The sequence below is a fragment of the Protopterus annectens genome, chromosome 7.part0 (genome assembly GCF_019279795.1).
Source record: "Protopterus annectens isolate FY-2018-M chromosome 7.part0, PAN1.0, whole genome shotgun sequence".
In the NCBI taxonomy this organism is placed as follows: Eukaryota; Metazoa; Chordata; order Ceratodontiformes; family Protopteridae; genus Protopterus; species Protopterus annectens.
The window spans coordinates 1,025,024,840-1,025,047,311 of record NC_056739.1 but is presented as its reverse complement, the minus strand read 5'-3'; the positions used below and the strand labels follow the sequence as shown (position 1 = coordinate 1,025,047,311).

Below are 22,472 nucleotides of genomic sequence, written 5' to 3'. Positions count from 1 at the left end.
ACCGACGCCCAGACCGCATGGTCAGGCCTCTATGCCTAAAATACAAATGATCAGAATGGCTGAAGACCTTATTACTTTATTCAGGGGAAGCCAACCTTCCCCCTCTAAGAGACCTAGGACTGAATTTGCTTATGATACTTCTGTCCAGGATTCTGAAATTTCTGTCTCCTCTGATGACCAGGATTTACCCTTATCTACCTATGAGGATTCTGATGCAGAGGACTCTATTCCCTCTGCTTCACCCCCAGAGGATTTTTCTTTTGGTGAAACCTTCATACTCTTAGGGAACATTTTCACTGGGAAAGCCAGGAATACTCTAATTCTAAAAAGAGGATTAGAGATTTCTAACTCCTGCCCCAGCACAGGCCTTTAGCTATCCCTGCTGTGCTGGACATTGTTGACAATGCCTTTTCAGAATCTAGCTTGGCCCCTGTCTCTTTACCTCCTGTTCCCAGAAAACCTGATAGATATTACAGGGTTCCTGATTCTCATAAGTTCCTTTTTAAAAATCCTACTGCAGACCCTGAGAACATTTCACAGGGACCCAAGAGCATTAAGGTTACTACTACCAAAAATCCTACCCCCTCTGATAGAGATTCCAGGACCCTGGATAGATGGGGTAAGAAGGGCATACACCTCTGCAACCTTGGCCATCAGGGCCTTAAATTGCCATTTTCATATGTTAAAGTATTCACATCATATTATTGGATTGCTTAAACAGAAAATGATGTTGATTCCTGACTGTGCTGAAAATAAGGATTTACAGGATTTAATGCATTCTTGCTGAATAGGTTGGAAAACATACCTTGCAATGTGGTTTTTATTCACTAGAGGCATCTTGCAGGGCTGCTGTCACCGGGTTTGTACTTAGAAGGCATGCTTGGCTTAAGGAGGAATATTTGCCAGATCATGTTAAAACTAAATTGCTGGATGGTCTCTTAAATCAGGACCACCTGTTTGGCAACAAAGCAGAAGTTGTTCTTAAAAAGATGGAGGAAAAAGCTAAATCTATGCAAACTGTTAAAGATTTCCTACAAGTACAGCCTCCAAGATTTAGTAGGCATTGGCCGTCTAAGAATTGGTCCTTTCCTGCCTCTTCCAGGCCTTCTCAGTCCAAATCCAGAACCAGTAGAACACCCAGGCTTCAGTCCCAGGGTACGCACAGGACTAAGCAGTGGGGGGCTCCCACTTCCAAATCAAGGAGTAGTAAGACTCCCCCCCTACGGTAAACCGTCTCAAAGGCTTACTTTTAAAACTTCCAAGCACTTCTCAACAGACTGCTCCTTTACTGGGAAAGATTGCTCTGCAGGCAAAAAACTGGGAACTCATTACACAGGACAAATGGGTTTTAAATATATTTTCCCAAGGATACAGATTTCACTTCCACACGTTACCAACCCCAAACAGTTGGCCATATCAGAGGCTCAAAAGCAAATACTCTCTCTCTTAAGAATAAAGGCTATTCAAAGTGCACCAGAAGAGGAAAAGGGACAAGGTTTCTACTCAAGACTTTTCCTGGTACCCAGAAAAGGCAACTCATGGTGTCATTTCTACCTTAAACACCTTTTTGGTGATTCCAAAATTCAAGATGCTAACTCTTCACCAGTTACTTCTTATGCTAGGCAAGGATGCCTGGTTGGCAACACTAGATTTAAAGGAAGCCTACCTACACATCCTAATCAGGGAATCATGCAGAAGATACCTACGCTTCAAAGCAGGCTACATGCACTATCAGTTCTCTGCACTGCCCTTTGGCTTATCTACTGCACCCAGAGTATTCACAAAGTGCCTAGCTCCAGTCATAGCATTTTGCAGGCAGAGAAATATTTAAATGTACCCATACCTGGACAATTGTCTAATTCAGGCAGAAAGCCAGGACATACTTCTGAATCATCTGACATTTGTACAAAAGGTGTTAACTTGTCTGGGGTACACCATAAACGAAAATAAATCACATCTGGTACCCTGTCAACAAATTATATTCTTGGGAGCAAGCTTGAACACAATTTCCCAGATGGCTTTCCTTATGCCAGAGAAACAAATTAATGTGACAACTTGCTTCTAACTAGTGGCCACAAAAACCCTGCTATATCTGCAAGGCAAATACTGCAAGCCTTGGGGTTCATGGCCTCGTGCATTCTATTAATTCCATATGCAAGACCGCATATGATGAAACTACAGTGGTATCTAAAAAGCCTATGGTGTCAACATTCTCAGGATCTAGAAGCAATTATTCCTATCATACCTTGCCTATAAATGTAGATGTTCGAGTGTATTCACTTTTGCAGTCCTGGTTACCCTCCCTCCCTCCAGCCCCCTGACTTCTTTTGGCTATACCTCTATTCTCCTTTACTATGCTTAAAAGCTTTTTGGTGTGTTTACAAAAAACCAAAACTAGTGAAAACAAAACAAAAAAAAAAAAAAAGAGAGAGAGAGCGGATTTGTAGAACTAAACTCCTTTATTGGTAAGCGCTTTTGTTGGCAAAAGGTAAGCCAACTTCTTCAGACCATCGAAAAACATACAAGATAGAATCCCCTGTGAAAAGGAATGCCGTTTATACACAGTGTTAGTCTAATCAAGAAATTAATTAATGAAGTAAATATAATCAACAATAAAAAACCACAAGTAACCATTTGTTTGCTGAACCAGAGATTTGTTTTACATAGGTTTTCCTAAAATCAGTAAACCTTAGACAATAAACTTTCTCAAGCCTAATTTATCTCAATATTAAAAGTACCAAATCACCCAGCCTTGTGATGGTACCATAGTTACTTTAAAATTACTAACTTTTAAAACCATGTATTATTAAAAGATCCTAAATGGATCTATTTATTCAAAAAGGCTTGAAATACTTATCTAGCTAAGACTTTTATTTTGAGTAAACATTTGATCTGAAGTAGGAACTTCATTTGTCAACAACCTTTGGGATATGGATCCGATCTCGGATCCGAGCCAGCAACTTTTACCATAGCATAGATCCAAGCTCCTAGCTCCTCCCTTTACCCATAATCCCCTGCCAACCCTAACTGACCACAGATCTAGTTTGCCGCGCTTCAGCCTACAAGCTGAATTTCGAGCTCCTGGCAATTCAGAGTAATTGTGAGAAAAAAACTTAAAAATTTTTTTGTACTTTTCTTGTGTGATTGTGAAAGTTTGTTTAGGTTCCCTCTTGGATATCTTTTTTTTGTAAAATTTTTCCTCCCTACCCTCGCTGGTTCGTAGTGTGTGTGTGTGTAGGGGCCTAGTGAGTGTGTTTTTCCGTTCAACATGTCGGAGGCCCCTAAAGCCATCTTTTCAAAATGCACCGAGTGTGGCCATAAGCTTTCATCGGCGGATGGCCACACCCGGTGCGTTAGGTACCTTGGGGTTGAACACCTCTCTTCGGGATGCACGATTTGTGCAGCGTTCAACCCCAGGGCACTTAAGGGACCGGAGGTCGAAGCTGATTCTGGCGGGCCTTTTGCCCCCGGACTCTGCTCCGGCCTCCGGTTCTTTGGTGGCCGCTACCCAGGCCTTGGTGGTAGCTACCCCTGCCTCCCTTCCTCCGGTCGGGACTCAACCTCCCGTTTTGGCTCCGGAGGAGAGGGAGGCCGGAAAAAACAAAAGGAAGGAGAAGCACCATAAGCGGCGGGCGGAGGACTCTTCCTCGGCCCCGCCCGCCAAGCGGGCTTCTCCATCCAGGGTTTCTGGATCGCCTCCTCCTCGGCTCCGGTCCCCTTGTTTTTCACCGGGACCTGGGGAGGAGGCAACCCGGTCCCCGTCGAGGTCATCGAGGTGTCACTCTAGGTCTGCCTCAGTGGCCTCGTCGAGGTCCACATTTAGTATGTCAGATGCAGACATGGACCGGATGATGAGGAGGTTCATCCAGGCCCAGCTGCAGATGGGAGTGTTTGCCTCCCTCGGGGCTCGACCCCATTTTTTGCCCCAATTGCTCCTTCTCCGTCCCGCTTCCCGGGTTCGGAGCATTCGGATCCGAGCCACGTCGGATCCGGGGGTGTGTCGGAGCCGACAGTACTAGTTACTTCGGCTCCGACTGGTCCCTCGAGTTTGTTGGATCTGACCTCTCGGAGCCGTAGGCGGAGTTTCGGATCCGAGGGACTTTGTGTGACTTCGGCTCCGTCCCGGTCGGAGCACACGGGTCCTTCAGATCCGAGGGTCTCAGCCCCGGATCCGGTCCCCACTTCGGATCTGAGTGGGAGCAGACTCTCCGAGCCTATTGAGAGTAGCTCCCCCTCAGCTTTCGCGGTGGTGGAGAGGGCACTGTTGAGTGCATCCGGACCCCCGGTCCTGGCTTCGGCTCCTCCCTGCACTCCCTCGGAGTTGGTCCCGGCTCCCATCACCCGGCCTTCGGGACAGCCTGCTTCAGCATCTCTGGGTGTTCCTGCGGAACGTGATATTGCTGGTGAGTCTTCCTCGGACAGCCCCCCCCCCCCCGAAGAGGTTCCTCACAAAGCCAAGTGTAAGAGGAGGCACATGGACTCCCTGAGTCCCTTACCGAAGATACGGACTTAGATGAAGGGGAAGGCTCCCCAAGGTTACCCCCCGAGGATGTCTCCTTTGGAGACATCATGGAGATGCTCAGGATTAGGGGAGGGTGGTCTGCCCCCAAGGCTTCCTCCGATGAGTCCGTATTCCTAGAGGCGTTCGAAGCAGGGCCATCTACCTCTTGGGTGTCCCCTCCCCCCGACCCCCTGGTGGACCTTATTTTCACCAGGGCTTGGAAGCAGCCGGACACTGTAGAGCCAGTCCCCAAGCGCCCGGATAGGATCCTGAGTCTCCCTGCTGAAAGAACCCACTGGAGCAGAGGTCCCCCCGTGGATGCCATGTTGGTGGCGGCGGCCACCAAGAGAGAGCTGGCTCAGGAGAGCTCTGCGGTCCACCCGACGAGTAAGGACTCTCGAGCGATGGACCGCCTGGGGAAGCGGGTCTTTAGTTCAGCAACCTTCTCCATGAGAGCGCTGAACTATATGGCACAAGTCATCCGGATGCAGCGGGATCTAATAAAAGAATATGCTGCATCCCCCCAGAGTCCATGTCGGAAGGAGACAAGCATCTGTACTCCTCCCGAATGTCTACTCTACGTTCAGTTTCTAACACCTCTATGCGGCTCTTGTCACACGCCACTGAAGGAGCCGCTAGAGCCGGCGGATCCGGCCTGGTAATCAGGTGTCAGGCCTGGCTCCGACACTGTGACTTCTCGGAACCCTTTAAGGCATCATTCGCGAATGCCCCCTTTGATGGTTCTGCACTTTTTGGAAAAAACGTTCGCGACACTTTAGTCCAGAGCGAGAAAGATGGGAAGACGTTGTCTGCCATCGGAGTCTGCTTCTCTGCTCTCCAGAGGTCCTTTTCTAAGAACCAAAAGGGTCAGAAGAAGATGTGGTTCCGAAAATCGCATCAGTCCCAGTCTGCTCCGGACAACCAGTCCTCTCGTGGCAGAGGAGGACAGGGAGGATGCCGCCCAAGAGGCAGAGGGGATCCCAGAAACTTTGGGGTCCATGGAACCATTCTCTGAGAGGCCCACGCAGAACCCCTGAGGGGTTGCCCAGCTGCTCCACTCTGTAGGCAGTCGGGGGGCGTCTTTTGAAGCACCTAGCTATGTGGGAGTCCATAACAACAGATCGCTGGGTGCTTCGCATCATATCCAGAGGTTACCAAATTCCTTTTATTGTAACCCCCAAAATTAAAAGCCTCCCCGACGTACCACCCATTCAGAGGGAGACATCTGCTACAGAAATTCAGCAGCTTTTGCAAAAAAGAGCCATCCAACCCGTCCCCTCAGATCAGTTCAGATTGGGGTTTTATTCCAGGTTCTTTCTGGTGCCAAAAAAGACAGGGGACTTGAGACCCATTCTCGATCTCTCTCTCCTGAACTTGGCAGTACCCAAAGAAAAGTTCCGAATGGTCACCTTACAATCTATTCTCCCCCTATTACGGGAGAATGATTGGATGTGCTCTTTAGACCTCAAGGATGCGTACTACCACATCCTAGTGGACAGACGCTCCATGAGGTTCCTCCGCTTCTGGCTGGGAGCCAGTCACTTTCAGTTCAGGGCCCTTCCCTTCGGTCTCACCTCAGCCCCCAGGGTGTTCACCAAAGTCTTGGCGGTCATAGCGGCCCACCTGAGGCTTCAGGGGAATTCAGGTCTTTCCGTACCTGGACTACTGGCTCCTCATTGCCCCAACAAGGCATCTGCTCTGTTCAGGCAGGGATTACTTCCTCGACCTTGCTCCATGTCTAGGGTTAACTATCAACATGACCAAATCCTCTCTAGTCCCCTCACAAGTAATAGATTTTATAGGAGCGAGATTGGATTCCAGGATAATGCTTGCCTTCTTAACTCCCGATCGGCTTCAGAACCTGAGGTTGCATGTCAAGGCCATTCTCATTCTTCCTGCTCCACCTGCAGAATTGATCCTGAGGGCTCTAAGGTCCATGGCGGCAGCCATTCCTCTACTACCCCTAGCCCGCCTAAATATGAGGGTCCTGCAGCGGACCCTCCAAGTACAATGGTCCCTGTCTCGCAACCCCCTGTCCCATCCTATTCCCCTAAGCAGGGCTTGCAGAGGGTCGCTCATGTGGTGGCTCCGGTCCCCGAGTCTACACACGGGACGACCATTTTCGATGCCTTCCCCCGTCGCCACAGTGACCACGGACGCCTCTCGCCTGGGGTGGGGGGGGCACTATTCAGGCAGAATGGTCCAAGGCACGTGGAACGACACAGAGACCTCTTTGCATATCAGTGTCCTAGAGATGAGGGCGGTGCTTTTGACATTGCAGGCACTTCACAGCCTTCTACCGATTGGGACAATTGCAGTACAAACAGACAACATGTCAGTTGTCTGGTACATCAACAAACAGGGGGGAACCAGGTTTTATCCCCTTTGTCGCAAGGCCATCAGAGTATGGGAATGGGCGATTTCCACCAACCGCTTTCCTATTGCAACGCACATTCCGGGCCGGTCCAACATCCTAGCAGACAGGCTCAGTCATCTGATTCTGACTCTGTACAAATGGTCTCTCAATCCTCTAGTAGCGAAACAAATATTTGCCCTATGGGGGCAACCCTGTTGCGATCTTTTTGCCTCTCCTTCAAATACCAAATGCAACAGTTACTTCGCTCTAATCCCCCTTCAGGGGGAGACCCCGAGAGACTCTCTAGTACATGCTTGGCCTCCCGGTCTCCTTTACGCTTATCCTCCTTTGCCCATGATGCTGAAACTCCTACAGAAAGCCAGTCGGCTGGGGAGCAAAATGATCCTCATTGCCCCATTCTGGCCTCGTCAAACATGGTTCCCGTACCTGTGGTCTCACCTAATTCATCCACCATGAATTCTGGATCCACTCCCGGATCTCATTACCCACCCTCTGGGTCTCCCGGCCCCCAACCTGGTCAACCTCAAGCTGACGGCTTGGTTGCTCCAGTTCCACTCCTGATTAGGACTCCCGGAATCTCCTCACCAGTCAAAGCCATCCTAGTAGCAGCACATAAACCTTCCACCAGAAGAGTCTATCGAAGCAAGTGGAAACGTTTCTCCATCTGGGCGGAGCACCATCACTTGGGTCCTTTCACGGCACCTCTCACGTCGGTTTTGGAGTTCTTAACTACCCTTTTTCATCAAGGGGCTAGCTGCTCTACAGTCAAGGTACAACTGGCAGCGATTTCGCATTATCATGTAGGGCATGAATCAGGCCCTCTGATGACTTCCAAGCTTTGCAAAGCTTTCCTCAAGGGGTACCTTCCTTCTCAGACCTCCAGTCAGGGAGGTAGTACCCCCATGGGATTTGTCTTTGGTTCTCCAAGCCTTGACTAGCCCCCCTTTCGAGCCGGCGGCCACGGTTGATCTTAAATATCTCTCTTGGAAAACGGCCTTCTTAGTGGCCATTACTTCAGCTAAAAGGGTCTCTGAACTTCAGGCTCTATGTGTTAAGCCACCGTATTTATCCTTCCATCCAGACAGAGTTTACCTCAGGATCAATCCGTCCTTTCTGCCTAAGGTGTCTTCGGAAGCTAATATTAATCAATCTATTAATCTTCCCGTGTTCTTTCCCCATTACCAGAACAAAGGAGAATATAAACTGCATTCCTTGGATGTGCACAGACAATTACGTTTTTATACTCATCGAACTGCTGGTCATAGGCAATCTGACCAGTTGTTTGTCTCCTTTGCCAAAACAAGTTTAGGCAAGTCAATTTCTAAAGTTACACTATCACGGTGGATAGCTAATTGTATCCTCTTAGCGTATCAGAGTTCGGGAAGGCCTGCACCTCAGGGAGTCCGAGCTCATTCTACTAGGGCCGTCGCTGCTTCGACGGCTTTTAAATCTAGGGTCCCCTTAGATGATGTTTGTTCCGCAGCCACTTGGGCCTCATCTCATACCTTTATCAGCCATTACAAACTGGATGTTGTCTCCAGAGGTAGGGTGTCCTTTGGCTCTGCAGTGCTCCGGAATGTTCTTCCATAAAGGCCACCCAAGATTCAGGTAGCTGGGGACTCTGTCCCAAAGGTTGCTGACAAATGAAGTTCCTACTTCAGATTTAGAAGTTATGTACTCCCCATAGCGTTCCATCTGAGTAGGTATCTTCATTTGTCTGCAACCATCCCCCCCTCCTTCCCCCTGACCTATAGGATCTGTCTTGGATAAGCCCCTTCCGGGGCACAATAACATTGCTTATATCGGGCAGACTTGATCTGAGGTCAGTTAGGGTTGGCAGGGGATTATGGGTAAAGGGAGGAGCTAGGAGCTCGGATCTATGCTGTGGTAAAAGTTGCCGGCTCGGATCCGAGATCGGATCTGTATTCCCAAAGGTTGCAGACAAATGAAGATACCTACTCAGATGGAACGTTATGGTGAGTACATAACTTCTAAATAGATACATATTCATTTAAACCCGGAATAATATAAGCCATGGTACGGATCTGCCATGCCAATTCTATTTCCTCGAGTGGAGACACTGACTTGGAAAATGAGGATGATATAATCATTCCCCAAACAACAGAAGTACACCGAAGTGAGCGCATTCATAATTATCAACAGCAGAATGGCCCAAGGTGACAACCAAGTTTGTGGGGGGGGGGGCTCTATTGCTCAGAACAATATGAACAATCAAATAGGAGACAATTTTCAGCAGGGTTTTCGGAGTACCCACACCGGCCAGCAACAAATAGCACAACCAAGGCACAAGAAGAAACAAGCCCCACAAAGGAGGCACCAAAACAGAAGGAGGAGGTAGTCCAGTGCCTACCCAAAGTTTTAGTGACTACAGAAGGAGACTTCCATATCTTTAATTTTAGCTCATTGGAAGTTGATGAGGAAATGGCCAATTTGTTTGCCAAAGGGCTGACTTTTGTTCTGGACCACAGAGCTAACGTAGTCAGAATTGTTATAGACTTGAAAATGTTTGTTCGTAAACTCAATCTGACTTGTGAACTGGGACAAAACTCTGGACTTACCAACAGTTTAAGAGTTTCAAGTCTGTTAAATCCGCCTCTCCAAGCGTCATTGGCTATGTTTGAGAAAATTTGTGAAATGGACATTAGGCATGCACTTAATTGTAGTGTAGCTAAGTATAACAGAAATAGAAACATGACTGTTAATGAACGGGATCTTCTCAAACTGCTTAATGTATGTAACGTGAGAGTTATGAAACCCCATAAAGGAGGTGGGCTGGTGTTTATGGACCAACAGGTCTATGAAACAAGAATGTTGAGTTTATTAAATAGTGATGTATATGTTAGTGCAAGCCAGAATGAGCTAAATGGGGCATATAATAAAATTAATAGCATGTTGAGCAACCTTTTTCTTGAAGGGAGCATTGATGTGAATACATACCATTTTTTGGCCATGCCAGCCCCAGTAGTTCCAACATTGTTTGGTGCCCCTAAAATACATAAGGATCTTAATAGTCCACCCTTTAGACCTATTGTGGATGGTAGGAGTTCTGTGACATATGCTTGTGCCAAGTTTGTTGACTGCAAATTGAAACCGTTTAAGTCAGACACAAGTATGTCGAGATTCTTGGCATTTTTTGGAAAACATTAATGCACTAGAGTTTAATGAACATCACATTTTCCTTACAGTTGACATCAAGGACGTCTATACCTCCATTCCACACCGAACAGGAATCAAATGGGTTAGAGAGTTCCTTCACATAAGGGGGATGGAACATCAACAAATTAATTTGATAGAAGTTCTCCTTGAAATAATACTGGATAATAATTATATTCTTTTTTCAGACAAATTGTTCCTCCAGAAGAGTGGTATTGCAATGGGCTCCCCTTGTGGGAGCAGTTTTGCTAACAGTGTCTTGGCCTATTGGGAAAGGTCCTTCCTATTTAATTGTACAACATACAAAGAACATGTGGCCTGGTACACAAGGTACCAGGGTGACCTGTTCTTCTTGTGGAGGGAGCCGGTGGACATGATTAATGGGTTTATAACTGAAATTACTTCATTTACTTCATTCTTGGAATTCACATACCAAGTAGGCCAAAATGAGGTTAACTTTTCGGACATCCACCTTAGTAAACACAATAACAATAGGCAATTTAGTTCTACCATCCATCGAATACCCACATACTCTAATACGTTCTTACATTTCACAAGTTGCCATCCCCTCCATCAGAGAAGGGCAGTGGTTAAGGGATAGGCATTAAGAGCAGCGAGGATGGTATCCAATTTCAATGACTTCTTAGAGGAGTGTAATCTCCTCAAGGAAATGTTCTTAAAAAGAGCTTATCCTTTGCCCTTAATCGATCAAGTGATAGAAGAGGTACGTAATAAAAGATCAATAGGGTATTTTCAACCTTTGGTACAGGAAAAATAAGTTTACACAACCCCACCAGTGGGGAATGTTGTTAACATTTCCCAGGGAAAAGAAAAGGTATTGAATGGGGCAACTAGTTTTTTTAACAACCTATTCCCTAGATGCAAGTAGCATTAGGGAGATTATATGTAAAAATTGGTCTTTAATACAACAGGATAACGAATTAGTCAAAATGTTGGGCACAGTACCACCTATAACATACAGAAGAGGTCTCAATTTGAAAAACTTGGTTGAGAGACCGAAAAAAGCTTTAAGAGTCCAAACTGGTATGTTTAAATGTGGAAGATGTGCCCAATGTAAACATATTAAAGTGACTAATAAGGTTAACATCAGAGATAAGACGTATCAAATTTGGGGTAGACATACATGTGATTCCCAAGGGTTAGTATATGGGGCTGTCTGCAACCAATGCGAAGGTTACTATATTGGAAAAACAGAACGAAAGCTCAAGCAAAGGATATACGAGCATCAATATAGCATTGATAGGCAGATCAGTACAAATGCCCTAGCAAGGCATATAATAGAACACCCAGACCATAAGTTCAGTTTTATTGTCTTGCAAAAAGTAGACCGTAGCAGCAGGGGTGGCCCATGGCAACTTAAACTCGAGGAAATAGAATTGGCATGGCAGATCCGTACCATGGCTTATATTATGCCAGGTTTAAATGAATATGTATCTATCAAATGTTTCCTCAAAATAAAAGCCTTAGCTAGATAAGTATTACAAGCCTTTTTGAATAAATAGATCCATTTAGGATCTTTTAATATACATGGTTTTAAAAGTTAGTAATTTTAAAGTAACTATGGTACCATCACAAGGCTGGGTGATTTGGCACTTTTAATATTGAGATAAATTAGGCTTGAGAAAGTTTATTGCCTAAGGATTACTGATTTTAGGAAAACCTATGTAAAACAAATCTCTGGTTCAGCAAACAAATGGTTACTTGTGTTTTTTTATTGTTGATTGTTTTTTACTTAATTAATTGCTTGATTAGACTAACACTGTGTATAAAAGGCAGTCCTTTTCACATGGGATTGTATCCTGTATGTTTTTCGATGGTCTGAAGAAGTTGGCTTACCTTTTGCCAACGAAAGTGCTTACCAATAAAGGAGTTTAGTTCTACAAATCCACTCTCTTTTTTTTGTTTTCACTTTTTGGTGTGTTTGCTTTTTTGTTGGAGGTATAACCTTGTATGTATATATATGTATATATATATATATATATATATATATATATATATATATATATATATATATATATTTATATTTAATTGCTTCCCATTAGGGGGTCACCTGACATCTGGGGCAAGAAAAACTGATGTAATGGCGTCGGCTGCATGCTTTATACCCCTGACTATCTGATGTCATGGAAGATGAGACCGCAACCGACGTAGGACCCAAGACTTTGATAATCAGGCCGACTGAGGGCTACTGTAAGCAGATAACCCAAATGTGATGACTGCAACAGTGAATACACTTGAACATCTACATTTATGGTAAGTGTACACAACTGTACTTTCCTGACTATTGTATAATAGTTAAATGCAATGACTTCACAATTAAGCTTTACTTGCAAACCAGACATATAATGTACAAATTGTCAAGAAAATTCATGTATTTTGAGACAACACCAAGCATTTGGTAAACATACAACTATGCATAACTTGTTTGTTGAGGGAACTGCTGTAAATGAGTAGTCTGTCAGTCCAAAAAGTCCCCTTTTTGCAAATGTTCAGGCTTTGTTTCTAAGTACAGTCAGAGAATGATACTTTCTCTAGTCATGTTTAAAATAGACATGACTAAAATGTATAATAATTTTACTTCTATATTTAGGGTTGTCTACCTGTCATTTTGCATGGGCTTTTCACTCTGAAGCTGAAGAGGAATTACTGAACATGATTCCTGCTGTACAGAGAGGTGATCCACAGTGGTCAGAACTGAGAGCCATGGGAGTGGGTTGGTGGGCCAGAAATATTAACACTCTTCGAAGATGTATTGAAAAGGTATGTCGTAGGTGTGTTTTTGTCTAATTTATCAAATGTTATTATTATTGATTTTCTTTTTCATGGTTACTTTAACCCCAGTAGATGTGTATTATTGAATTATTATTGTTAAATATTAATCTTTTGTTTGCCTTTTACTGTAGGCGACAAGTTATCACCAGTAGCATTGCCACTACATTAGATACTGAACTTTTCATCTATAAATAAATAAAACTAAAAGGCTGTTTTGACCCCCACCATTACAAGGTAAAGTGTTCAGCTGAACTAAGTAAAAATGTTGCCTTTCTATTAAACTCAGCCAGAGTCAGACACAGCAGAACTGTAATAAAGACATTTGTCTGTAGCCATGATTTTTGAAATTGTACCCAGATTTCTAAATGCACCCCCCGCCAAAGTGAGCAGTGTATTCATTAAGTTTTAATGTACAATTTTGACAAGTCACAATTCATAGATGTGACACATTGGCTTTGTGCACTTTGGACTACAAGTACTTCACCTACATGTCTTTGTAGTAGTGAACAAACAGGAACGCCAAGTGAAAAATCATACAGACACAGGACATACAGACTCTACATAAAAGGTACCCCAGCTGGGCACTGCACTGGTGAACCAAGCCCTAATCAGAGAAAAGTGTCTCCAGAATTCTTTACTGTTCTTTAGAGGCAGCAGTGCCCATTGCACTCAAGCCTTGTGTAGTCTTCACTTCCGTCTTTATTTCTATATAAGTAATGAATTAGTCTTACTCAGAGTGTTTACACCTTAGTACCTACGTTTTCTTTTTTTTTAATCCTTATTAGAAAGAGTTGTATCTAAAGCAATCTGGATTACCATCATGCAGTGATAAAGCATAGGAGTACACATTTGTGGGTACCATGTCTTCGGCAGCTCAGTTGTTGTTTGACGTAATGCTTGTAAACAGATTTCCTACTTCAACTACTTTGTTGCCTGAAAACCAACATAAAGGAAAGGAAATACTGAAAAAAGGCCAACATAGTATGGCTCCATGTATGACGGAACTCATAGGCTCAGGAGTGAATAATTCTTCTCTTCATGAGAATTCCTCTTTTCCCCAGACCAGATTTCCCTAGCAAAACAAATTCTAGCACATATGCTAGCCTGTCATAGAATGGGAGAAGGCTGGGTCATTGATTAATTTTGTGTGGCAGGAAGAACTGAAGATTAATGCTTTGAACAATTAACAACCCGTTTCCTGTAGTCCAGAAAACGAGTCTCTGAACCTCTGTTTTTGCCTACTCTGTGACTCTGAACAAGTCACTTATCCAAATTATGGTCTGGAGTAAGTGTGACATTGGTCTAGGCTCATAAAGGCCTCCGGTACTGCGTGTCTATTAACTACCTATGAACCTTTGTGCCTGTAAAGTTTTTACTCATAACATTTGATAGTTTCAATAAAAGATAGGTCCTGGAGGCCAGTAGCGGACCTCTTGGGTTTAAACAAATTCTTGATATTAAAGAAGTTTAAGATGCTCACCCTTTATTCTCTTACTCTGTTATGTTCAGAGACATGTATAATCACTTTCTATGTGAAAATGCAGTGTTCTTGATAGTGCAAGAACATTTTCAATTCACCTTCTTGTCCTTTGGAATTTTCAGTGGCTCAGGGTATTTGCAAAAATGCTTTGGTCCATTCTTTGCTCATCTCAGGCTACAGGGCACTCATTGTATCCATACTTGAATGACTGCCTTATTTAAGCAAAGTACCAGTAAGAAACTCTCTAGACCATTTAGTCTGAACCCAAATTAATGAAGACAAAATCCTGGAGTCTGTCCTCACCAGTATGGGGTAGCTCTGTTACTTACTAGTTGTAACTCTGTCCCTAGTCAAGTTGTACTATAAGTTAGTCATATTTCCATAAGACTGAAGCAAGAAGTATTTTTAAATACCTCATTATTCAAAGATTGTGTAACATAGCCTAATTCAACATCCACCTCCAACCTGATAACCCCACTGCATATGCCGAATTCTGTACCGGCAAATTCTATGCACATGTGAATAGTCGCATACATTCATTGATCCCCTTCCAAAGTAAATACAATACCAAGTTTGAAAATAACCCCCTGTGGTGGAACCCAAATATAAACAGGCTCTACAATAAAAGAAAAAAAAAAACTCATTCCATGCAATAATAAATTAAGTCTCAAAATGTTAACAATGCTCTTGCTTAACTTAACAAGGAACTCTTGATGTTCTTCATGTTTGACTGTTGCAGTCATCACACTTGGGTTATCTGCCTGCAGTTAGCCCTCAGTCAGCCTGAATACCAGAGTCTTAGTATTTCTGCATCGGATGCTGTCGCTTCTTCCATGACGTCACATTGTCAGGGGTATAAAACAGGCAGCCGTTGCCATTACATCAATCTTTCTTGCCGAGGAGGAGCCCGAAGCAGAAGCAGTTCGCAAGTGCCGGTTTGGCCGCTACCTGAAATTTTAATTTTCGAGTTGATAATCCTGAAGTCTTCTAAAGCTAAGTACCCTGTTGGGGATCCTTTTTTCTTGCTCTAACCGATGTCAGAAAAAGTTAACAATTGTCTTGCCTGTGGAAAGCAAATACCTCAGAGATTTTTATTCTTACTGCGTCACCTGTTTAGGCCCAGACCTCGCTGTCGGTTTTGTGCCTTGTTTAATGCCCTAACCATTTGTCGTTAGGCTATTTTTGTCGCTAAATTCTTTTGCTCTCATTCTCCGTATTCTGAAATGGCTTCGATAAGCCATCCAACTGCCGATCTTCTGAAAAAACATAAAGATAAAGACAGAGACAGACTGCATAAGCCCAAAACTGCCGACGACACTTCCGTTAAGCTAGTCCCCAGTCCGCCAGTACTCAGTGAGGTGCCTTTGCAGCCCCTGATGCCCGCTTCTATAGATTCGCAGTCCTCTGCTGAGACCCATTCAGAGTCCAGTATGCCGCGAGATGCTTCTTCCACTATGGAACCAGAGGATGTCTCCACCTTGGATGGGTTCGGAGCTGCTGTGCAGGCACCAGATTCTGAGGGTGTATTCTGTCCTACTGATGTTCAAGTCAAACCAACAACTTCATTTTTAGCTAAAACTACCAAGTTTCTTAGGCCCAGAGTACGCACTATGCCTAGAAAACTGATGACCAAAGCTCATGCTCAAGCTCCCTTGCCACAAAAACAAATGCTTAGAATGGCTGAAGACCTTATTACGCTAATTAGGGGAAGCCAGCCTCCCCCTGCTAAGAGACAAAGAATTGAAGTTCCTTCTAATTCTACAGACTAGGAGTCTGATGACTCTGACCCTTCTGATTATCAGGACTTACCCTTGTCAGCTTATGAGACTTCAGATGCAGAGGAATCCATTCCCTCTGCCTCCCCTCCAGAGGATTTTTATTTTGGTGAAACCTTGCCTACTTTAAGAGAGCATTTCCACTATGAAAGCCAAGATTACCCTCAGTCCATAAAGAAACTCAGAGAATTTTTAGAGTTGCCTCAGCACAGGCCTCTAGCTGTAACCCCTGTCCTGGATGTTGTAGTTGATGTTTTTATGGAATCCAGCCTTACTCCAGACACATTACCCCCGGCCCCTAGGAAACCTGACAAGGTACTACAGACTACCTAATTCCCGCAAGTTTCTTTTCAAGAATCCTACTGCTGATCCAGAGATAATTTCAAAGGGACCTAAAGGTATTAAGGCTACTGCAGCTAAAAATCCTACCCCTTCAGACAGGGATTCCAGAGCTGTAGACAGATGAGGTAAGAAGGTATATACCTCTGCAACTCTTGCTATCAGGGCATTAAATTGCCAGTTTCACATACTGAAGTTCCAGCAACATATTATGGAACTAATTAAACAAAAAATGGTATTATTTCCAGATTGAGCAGAAAATAAAGATTTGCAAGAGCTAATGCATTCTGCAAACCAAGTTAGTAAGCATACTTTGCAGTGTGGTTTTGATGCCTTAGAAGCATCTTGCAGGGCTGCAGTCACTGGTTCTGTACTGAGAAGGCATGCTTGGCTGAAGGAGCAAACCTTGCCAGATCATGTCAAATCCAAATTGCAAGACGCTCCTTTAAATAAGGACTTTTTAGCACCAAATCTGAAGAAGTTCTTAAAAAGATGGAAAAAAGCTAAATCTATACCAAATGCTAAAGAATTCTTACAAGTGCAACCACCTAGATTCAGTAGGCATTGCCCCTTCAAAACACTGGTCCTTTCCAGCCCCTTCCAAGCCTTCCCAGCCAAGACCCAGGGGAAACAGGCCACCCAGACTACAGTCTCAGGGTATGCAGAGATTTAAGCAATGTAGTGCCCCCACCCCAAAAACAGGGAGTGGTAAGCAAACCCCCCTATGGAAAAAGTTCACTATGACTTCTCATTCTACTTCGAGCCCTGCCCAACTGCTTGTACCCCTAGGAGGAAAACTTGCCCTTCATGCAAAAAAACTGGATGTCCATCACTCAGGACCGATGGGTCCTCAACATTGTATCCCAGGGGTAAAAATTTTACTTCTATTCACTGCCAACCCCAAGAGGGTTTCCAGACCTTCCTCCAAAACCAGTGGGCAGAAGCTCAAAAGCAAGTACTTTCCCTGCTCAATATCAGAGCTATTTAACCTGTTCCAGTAGAACAAAGAGGTCAGGGTTTCTACTCCAGACTTTTCTTGGTGTCTTGAAAAGATGGCTCTTGGCGCCCAATCTTGGATCTTTCAGTTCTCAACACCTTTCTGGTGGTCCCAAAATTCAAGATGCTTACCCTGCAACAGCTTCTCCCTATGCTTCCAAGGATACCTGGTTAGTCACTCTAGACTTAAAAGAAGCTTATCTGCACATCCCCATAAGGGAGTCATGCAGGAAATATCTATGTTTCAGGGCAGAATCTATGCACTATCAGTTCTCTGCACTTCCTTTTGGCTTATCTACTGTGCCCAGAGTATTCACAAAATGCCTGGCTCCAGCCATTGCATACTGCAGACAGAGAAATATCCAAATTTACCCATACTTGGATGACTGCCTGATTCAGGCTGACAGTCAGGAATTGCTGCTTCAGCACCTGGCATTTGTATAAAGCCTTCTCACTTCATTGGGGTATACCATCAATGAAAAGAAATCTCAACTAGTACCCAGTCAAAAGATTGTATTCCTGGGAGCAAGCTTGGACACAACTTACCAGATGGCATTTTCCACTTCAGAAAAACAGGTCTGTCTGACAGACTGCATCAAACAAATGGCCACCAGAACCCAGCTATCTGCAAGAAAAATACTGCCAGCCCTAGGGTTCATGGCCTCATGTATTCTACTAATTCCATATGCAAGACTGCATATGAAGAAACTTCAATGGTACTTAAAAAGTCTTTGGTGCCAGCATTCTCAGGACCTGAAACAGTCATTCCTATCATACCTTGTCTAAGGACAGAGTTTCTGTATTGGGCAGAAGCATGCAACCACAACAAGAGACTGCATTTCACTCAACCCAAACTCTGACAACAGATGCATCAGACTATGCATGGCGGGGGGGGCTCACATGGCAGGCAAATACATTCAGGGCTACTGGAGTCCAAGGCAGATTCTCCTGCACATCAGTCAAAAAGAGATGCTAGCTGTACAGAATGCTCTGACAGCTTTCAAATACCTAATCCTTCCAGGACAACTGCTGATAAAAACAGACGCCACCACAGTTATGTGGCACATAAACAAGCAAGGGGGACCCATATTACACACACTACAGGTTAGCCATGGCCCTGTGGAACACAGCCTTGAGCAACCAAGTCCATCTACAAGCTTAATTCCTGCCAGGCAAACAAAATTCACTGTCAGACTTGAGCAGAAATCTCCTAGACCCACATGAGTGGCAATTGGAGCCCAACATCTTCAACCTTCTGATCCAGAGGTGGGGGATACCAGAAGTGAATCTCTTTGCCTCCCCCGAGAACCACCAGCTAAGCAAATACTACACTAGGAACTCTCACAGTAGGGCCTGGAAGGTGGATGCCCTATCCTTTCAGTGGGAAAATCTCTCAATCTGTGCCTTTCCCCCTCTGCCCCTTCTCTCAAGAGTACGACTCAAGATAAAATAAGACAGGCCAAGGGCAATTCTGATTGCCCCGGACAGACCACGCCAGCACTGGCACCCACTCCTGTGCAGCCTGACAATGGTGCCACCCTGGCACCTACACCAGACTCCTACCCTGCTGTCTCAGCAGAAGGGACAGATTTTGCATCCACAATTGCAAACCTTAAACCTTGCAGCCTGGCTTATCCCTTGAATACCCCACCAGCAACCGTCTGCAAACAGGTGCTGGATGTCATTCTTGAAGCCAGAAGGTCTAGTACTAGGAAATCCTATGCTGAAAAGTGGAAAAGGTATTGTTCTAGGACTCTGTCTAAAGGAAAGGACACAGCGGTGCCCTCCTTACCTCTAATCCTAGATTACCTAGCAGATCTACTCCACTGAGGCCTATCTTCCTCCTCCATTAAGATTCATGCCTTTGCCATCTCAGCTCATTATAATAGTGAGCCACCTCTATTTTCTCACCCTCTCATCAAACAGTTCCTGCGAGGGGATAACAACTTAAGGCCCCCAAGAAGGGCACTCACCCCTGCCTGGGACCTTAACTTTGTACGGGAAAAGCTCACGCTTCCCCCTTTTGAACCTACTGCTTCAGCAGAGTTAAAATTCCTCTCTTGGAAAACAGCCTTACTTTTAGCCATAACTTCAGCTAGAAGAGTGTCTGAGTTACAGGCAGTAATGGCTGTGGAACCCTTCATTATTTTCCATGCAGACAGGGTTTCCCTCAGGACTAACCTGTCCTTTATGCCTAAGGTGGTGTCCAGTGTGGCTGTAAACCAATCCATCCACTTACCAACCTTCTTCCTAACCCTCAGAATAAAGGGAAAAGGATACTGCACTGTTTGGACTTGCACAGACAGCTCAGGTTCTTCCTTGATAGGACTAAGCCTTTCAGAAGGTCTGAACTGCTGCTAGTCAGCTTTGCTTCAGGGGTAGAAGGTAAGGCCATTTCAAAACAAACCATTTCCAAATGGATAGCACACTGCATTCATTTATGCTACAAGCACCATGGAAAACCAACCCCTCAGGGGGTCAGAACATATTCCACTAGGGCTACTTCTACCTCTACAGCATTTCTCAGGGGAGCCCTACCAGGGACATTTTGGAAGAAGCAACCTGGAGTTCTGTACACACCTTCACCAAGCACTACCACTTACCTATCTTTTCCAAATCCATGGCTGGATTTGCTACAGCAGTCTTGCAAAGCCTAGTAGCCAGTCCTAACACTTCTTGACTGCCTCCACCCTTCCTCAACTTTGGGAATCAACCCAAGTGTGATGACTGCAACAGTGAAACATGAAGAACATAGTACAGTTGTGTGCACTTACCATAAATGTATATGTTTGAGTGTATTCACTGTTGCAGTCCTGGTTTCCCTCCCTCCAGCCCCCTGGCTTTCTCTGTCTATCCACTTCTCCTCTCTGTGGCTATTCCTAATGGCATTGGTATTTACTTTTTACTGGTGGTGTTCTCCACCATATACTAGCTCCCTATCTGGGGGCTCCTGACATTTGAGGCAAGAAAAACTGATGTAATGGCAATGGATGTCTGTTTTATACCCCTGATGACCTGACGTCATGGAAGAAGCGACAGCATCCGATGCAGAAATACTAAGGCTCTGGTATTCGGGCCTACTGAGGGCTACCTGCAGGCAGATAACCCAAGTGTGATGACTGCAACAGTGAATACACTTGAACATCTACATTTATGGTAAGTGTACACAACTGTACTTTCTGGATCAAATCAACCAAAGCTAGATATGGTAGAAAAATAGCCACCCAGGCAAAAAGACAACCTTAAGGCCTTATTTAACTATATTAAAAACCTCAGAAACAATGCCCAGCATTGTATATAGCTAATAGTAAATTATATCACATACACACAATCCAAGGACATAACCAATCTATTGGCAAATAAATTTAGTTCTAACTTTAACCTCCCATACATTTCCAAATCACATACCCACATCGACCACACTTATATCTGCCAAGGTAAAGTCCTCCAAGTACTTTTCAAGATCAAGAGCACTGCTTCTGTGTATCCAGATAACAGACCAGACTACCTATTGGTCAGCTTGAAACAGGACCTGTCAACTCCCCTACAGAGGCTGTTCAATATCATCCTCCACATAGGTTGTCTGCAAGATGAAAGGAGGACAGCAACAGTAATTTCTTCCTGCCTGTACAAAGATGCAGTTTCAATGCATCCAAGTAATTATAGACCCATAAGTCTGACTATCTGCAAGGCTGCGAAGAGCATAATTATGGAATTACGTAGGTACTTTGGTTTTCTCAAGGACAGATCCTGCCTGTTTAACTTAGATGTCTTCTCTGAAAAGGTTACTGATGCAGTGTATGAAGGAAAATCAATACACAGCATAGCTAGACCTCACAAAGGCAATCAACACCATCCCACACTTGGGTGTTGTTACTAAACTCTCCCAGCTGAATGTTAATCCCTATATAACTTATTGGCTAGCAAATTGGCTGACAAATAGAACCCAGGAAATTAGTTTAGGCGCTCTTCCTCCTTACTAGTGGTTTACCCCAGGGTTCAGTCCTTGGGCCACTTCTCTTTAGACTTTACTTCACAGAGATCAAAGCTAAACCTAAGAGTTTGTGGCTGACCAAGTTTGCATTTGACTGTAAACCTGGTGCCATTGTAAACTCCCCAGAAGACATCAAGCTCCTCCAAAAGAGCTTTTCCTAAACAAGTAGTTGTCATAACCATAGACTAAAATAAAATGCCAAAAAATGTATAGTAGTCTCCATCTGCAAGCATGGCATACCTTGTAACTACTACATTGATAACACCCCCCTAAAAATTGATCCAGTAGTTAGAGACCCGGGAACCTTTGTGGACAACAAACTGTCCTTTAATCACCGTTTATCCACTATTGTAAGAAAATCCATGTTAAGTTGTCAATCTCGCCTTCATTCTTGCTTGATGGGTTCGGAGCCGATCCCTCGGCTCCGACTCGGCACTTGCTTTAGCTCGAGAACTCCTTTTACCAGCTCGAGGCAGCCCCATATCCCATGATGCAAGGCAGGAAGTACCCAGATCTCGCTTGCGCGTCGCTTGGGAGGTCTTCTTTACCAGCTCCTGGTAAGTAATTCACTTTTGTGACATTTAAGCCCCTTTTTACTTAAAAACTTTTTATATTTGATAGTTTAACTTTAAACTTAATTTTTCTGACAGAAATCCCTGTCTCTTTTAAATTCTTTTAGTCAGTTAATTTCCTTTCCCATCCCCCTGTTAGGGTGTGTGTGTTGGTTTAATTTACTATATCCCTTTTGGGATTAATTTAATTTAATTGGACTGGTGTGTGTGTGTTTTTTGGGCACCATGTCTAAAGAGAGGGTTTCAGGTTTTAAGAAGTGTGACTCGTGCTGTCAGAAGATGTCTCTGACAGACGGTCACACTTCTTGCCTGTACTGTTTAGGCCCTCTTCACCTGCAGGACTCCTGTGTTATTTGTCACTCCTTCAGCCAGAGAGTCCTGCAGGAGAGAAGGAATAAGTTGATTCTGAGGGGTCTTCTGCCGGAGGGCTCTCCGGCTAAGTCGGCCCCACAAAATCAACAAAATCTGCCA

General features: G+C 44.4%; 1 protein-coding gene across 1 annotated transcript in view; it reads left to right on the top strand.

Moving 5' to 3' along the window:
- The window catches only part of DMXL2 (Dmx like 2), a 1,902,820-nt gene that overhangs the window by 1,032,956 nt on the left and 847,392 nt on the right, over window positions 1–22,472 (top strand). Inside the window, exon 25 of the mRNA XM_044076363.1 lies at window positions 12,664–12,833. Coding sequence (XP_043932298.1) covers window positions 12,664–12,833 — 170 coding nt within the window. The remainder of the gene's footprint in view (window positions 1–12,663; window positions 12,834–22,472) is intronic.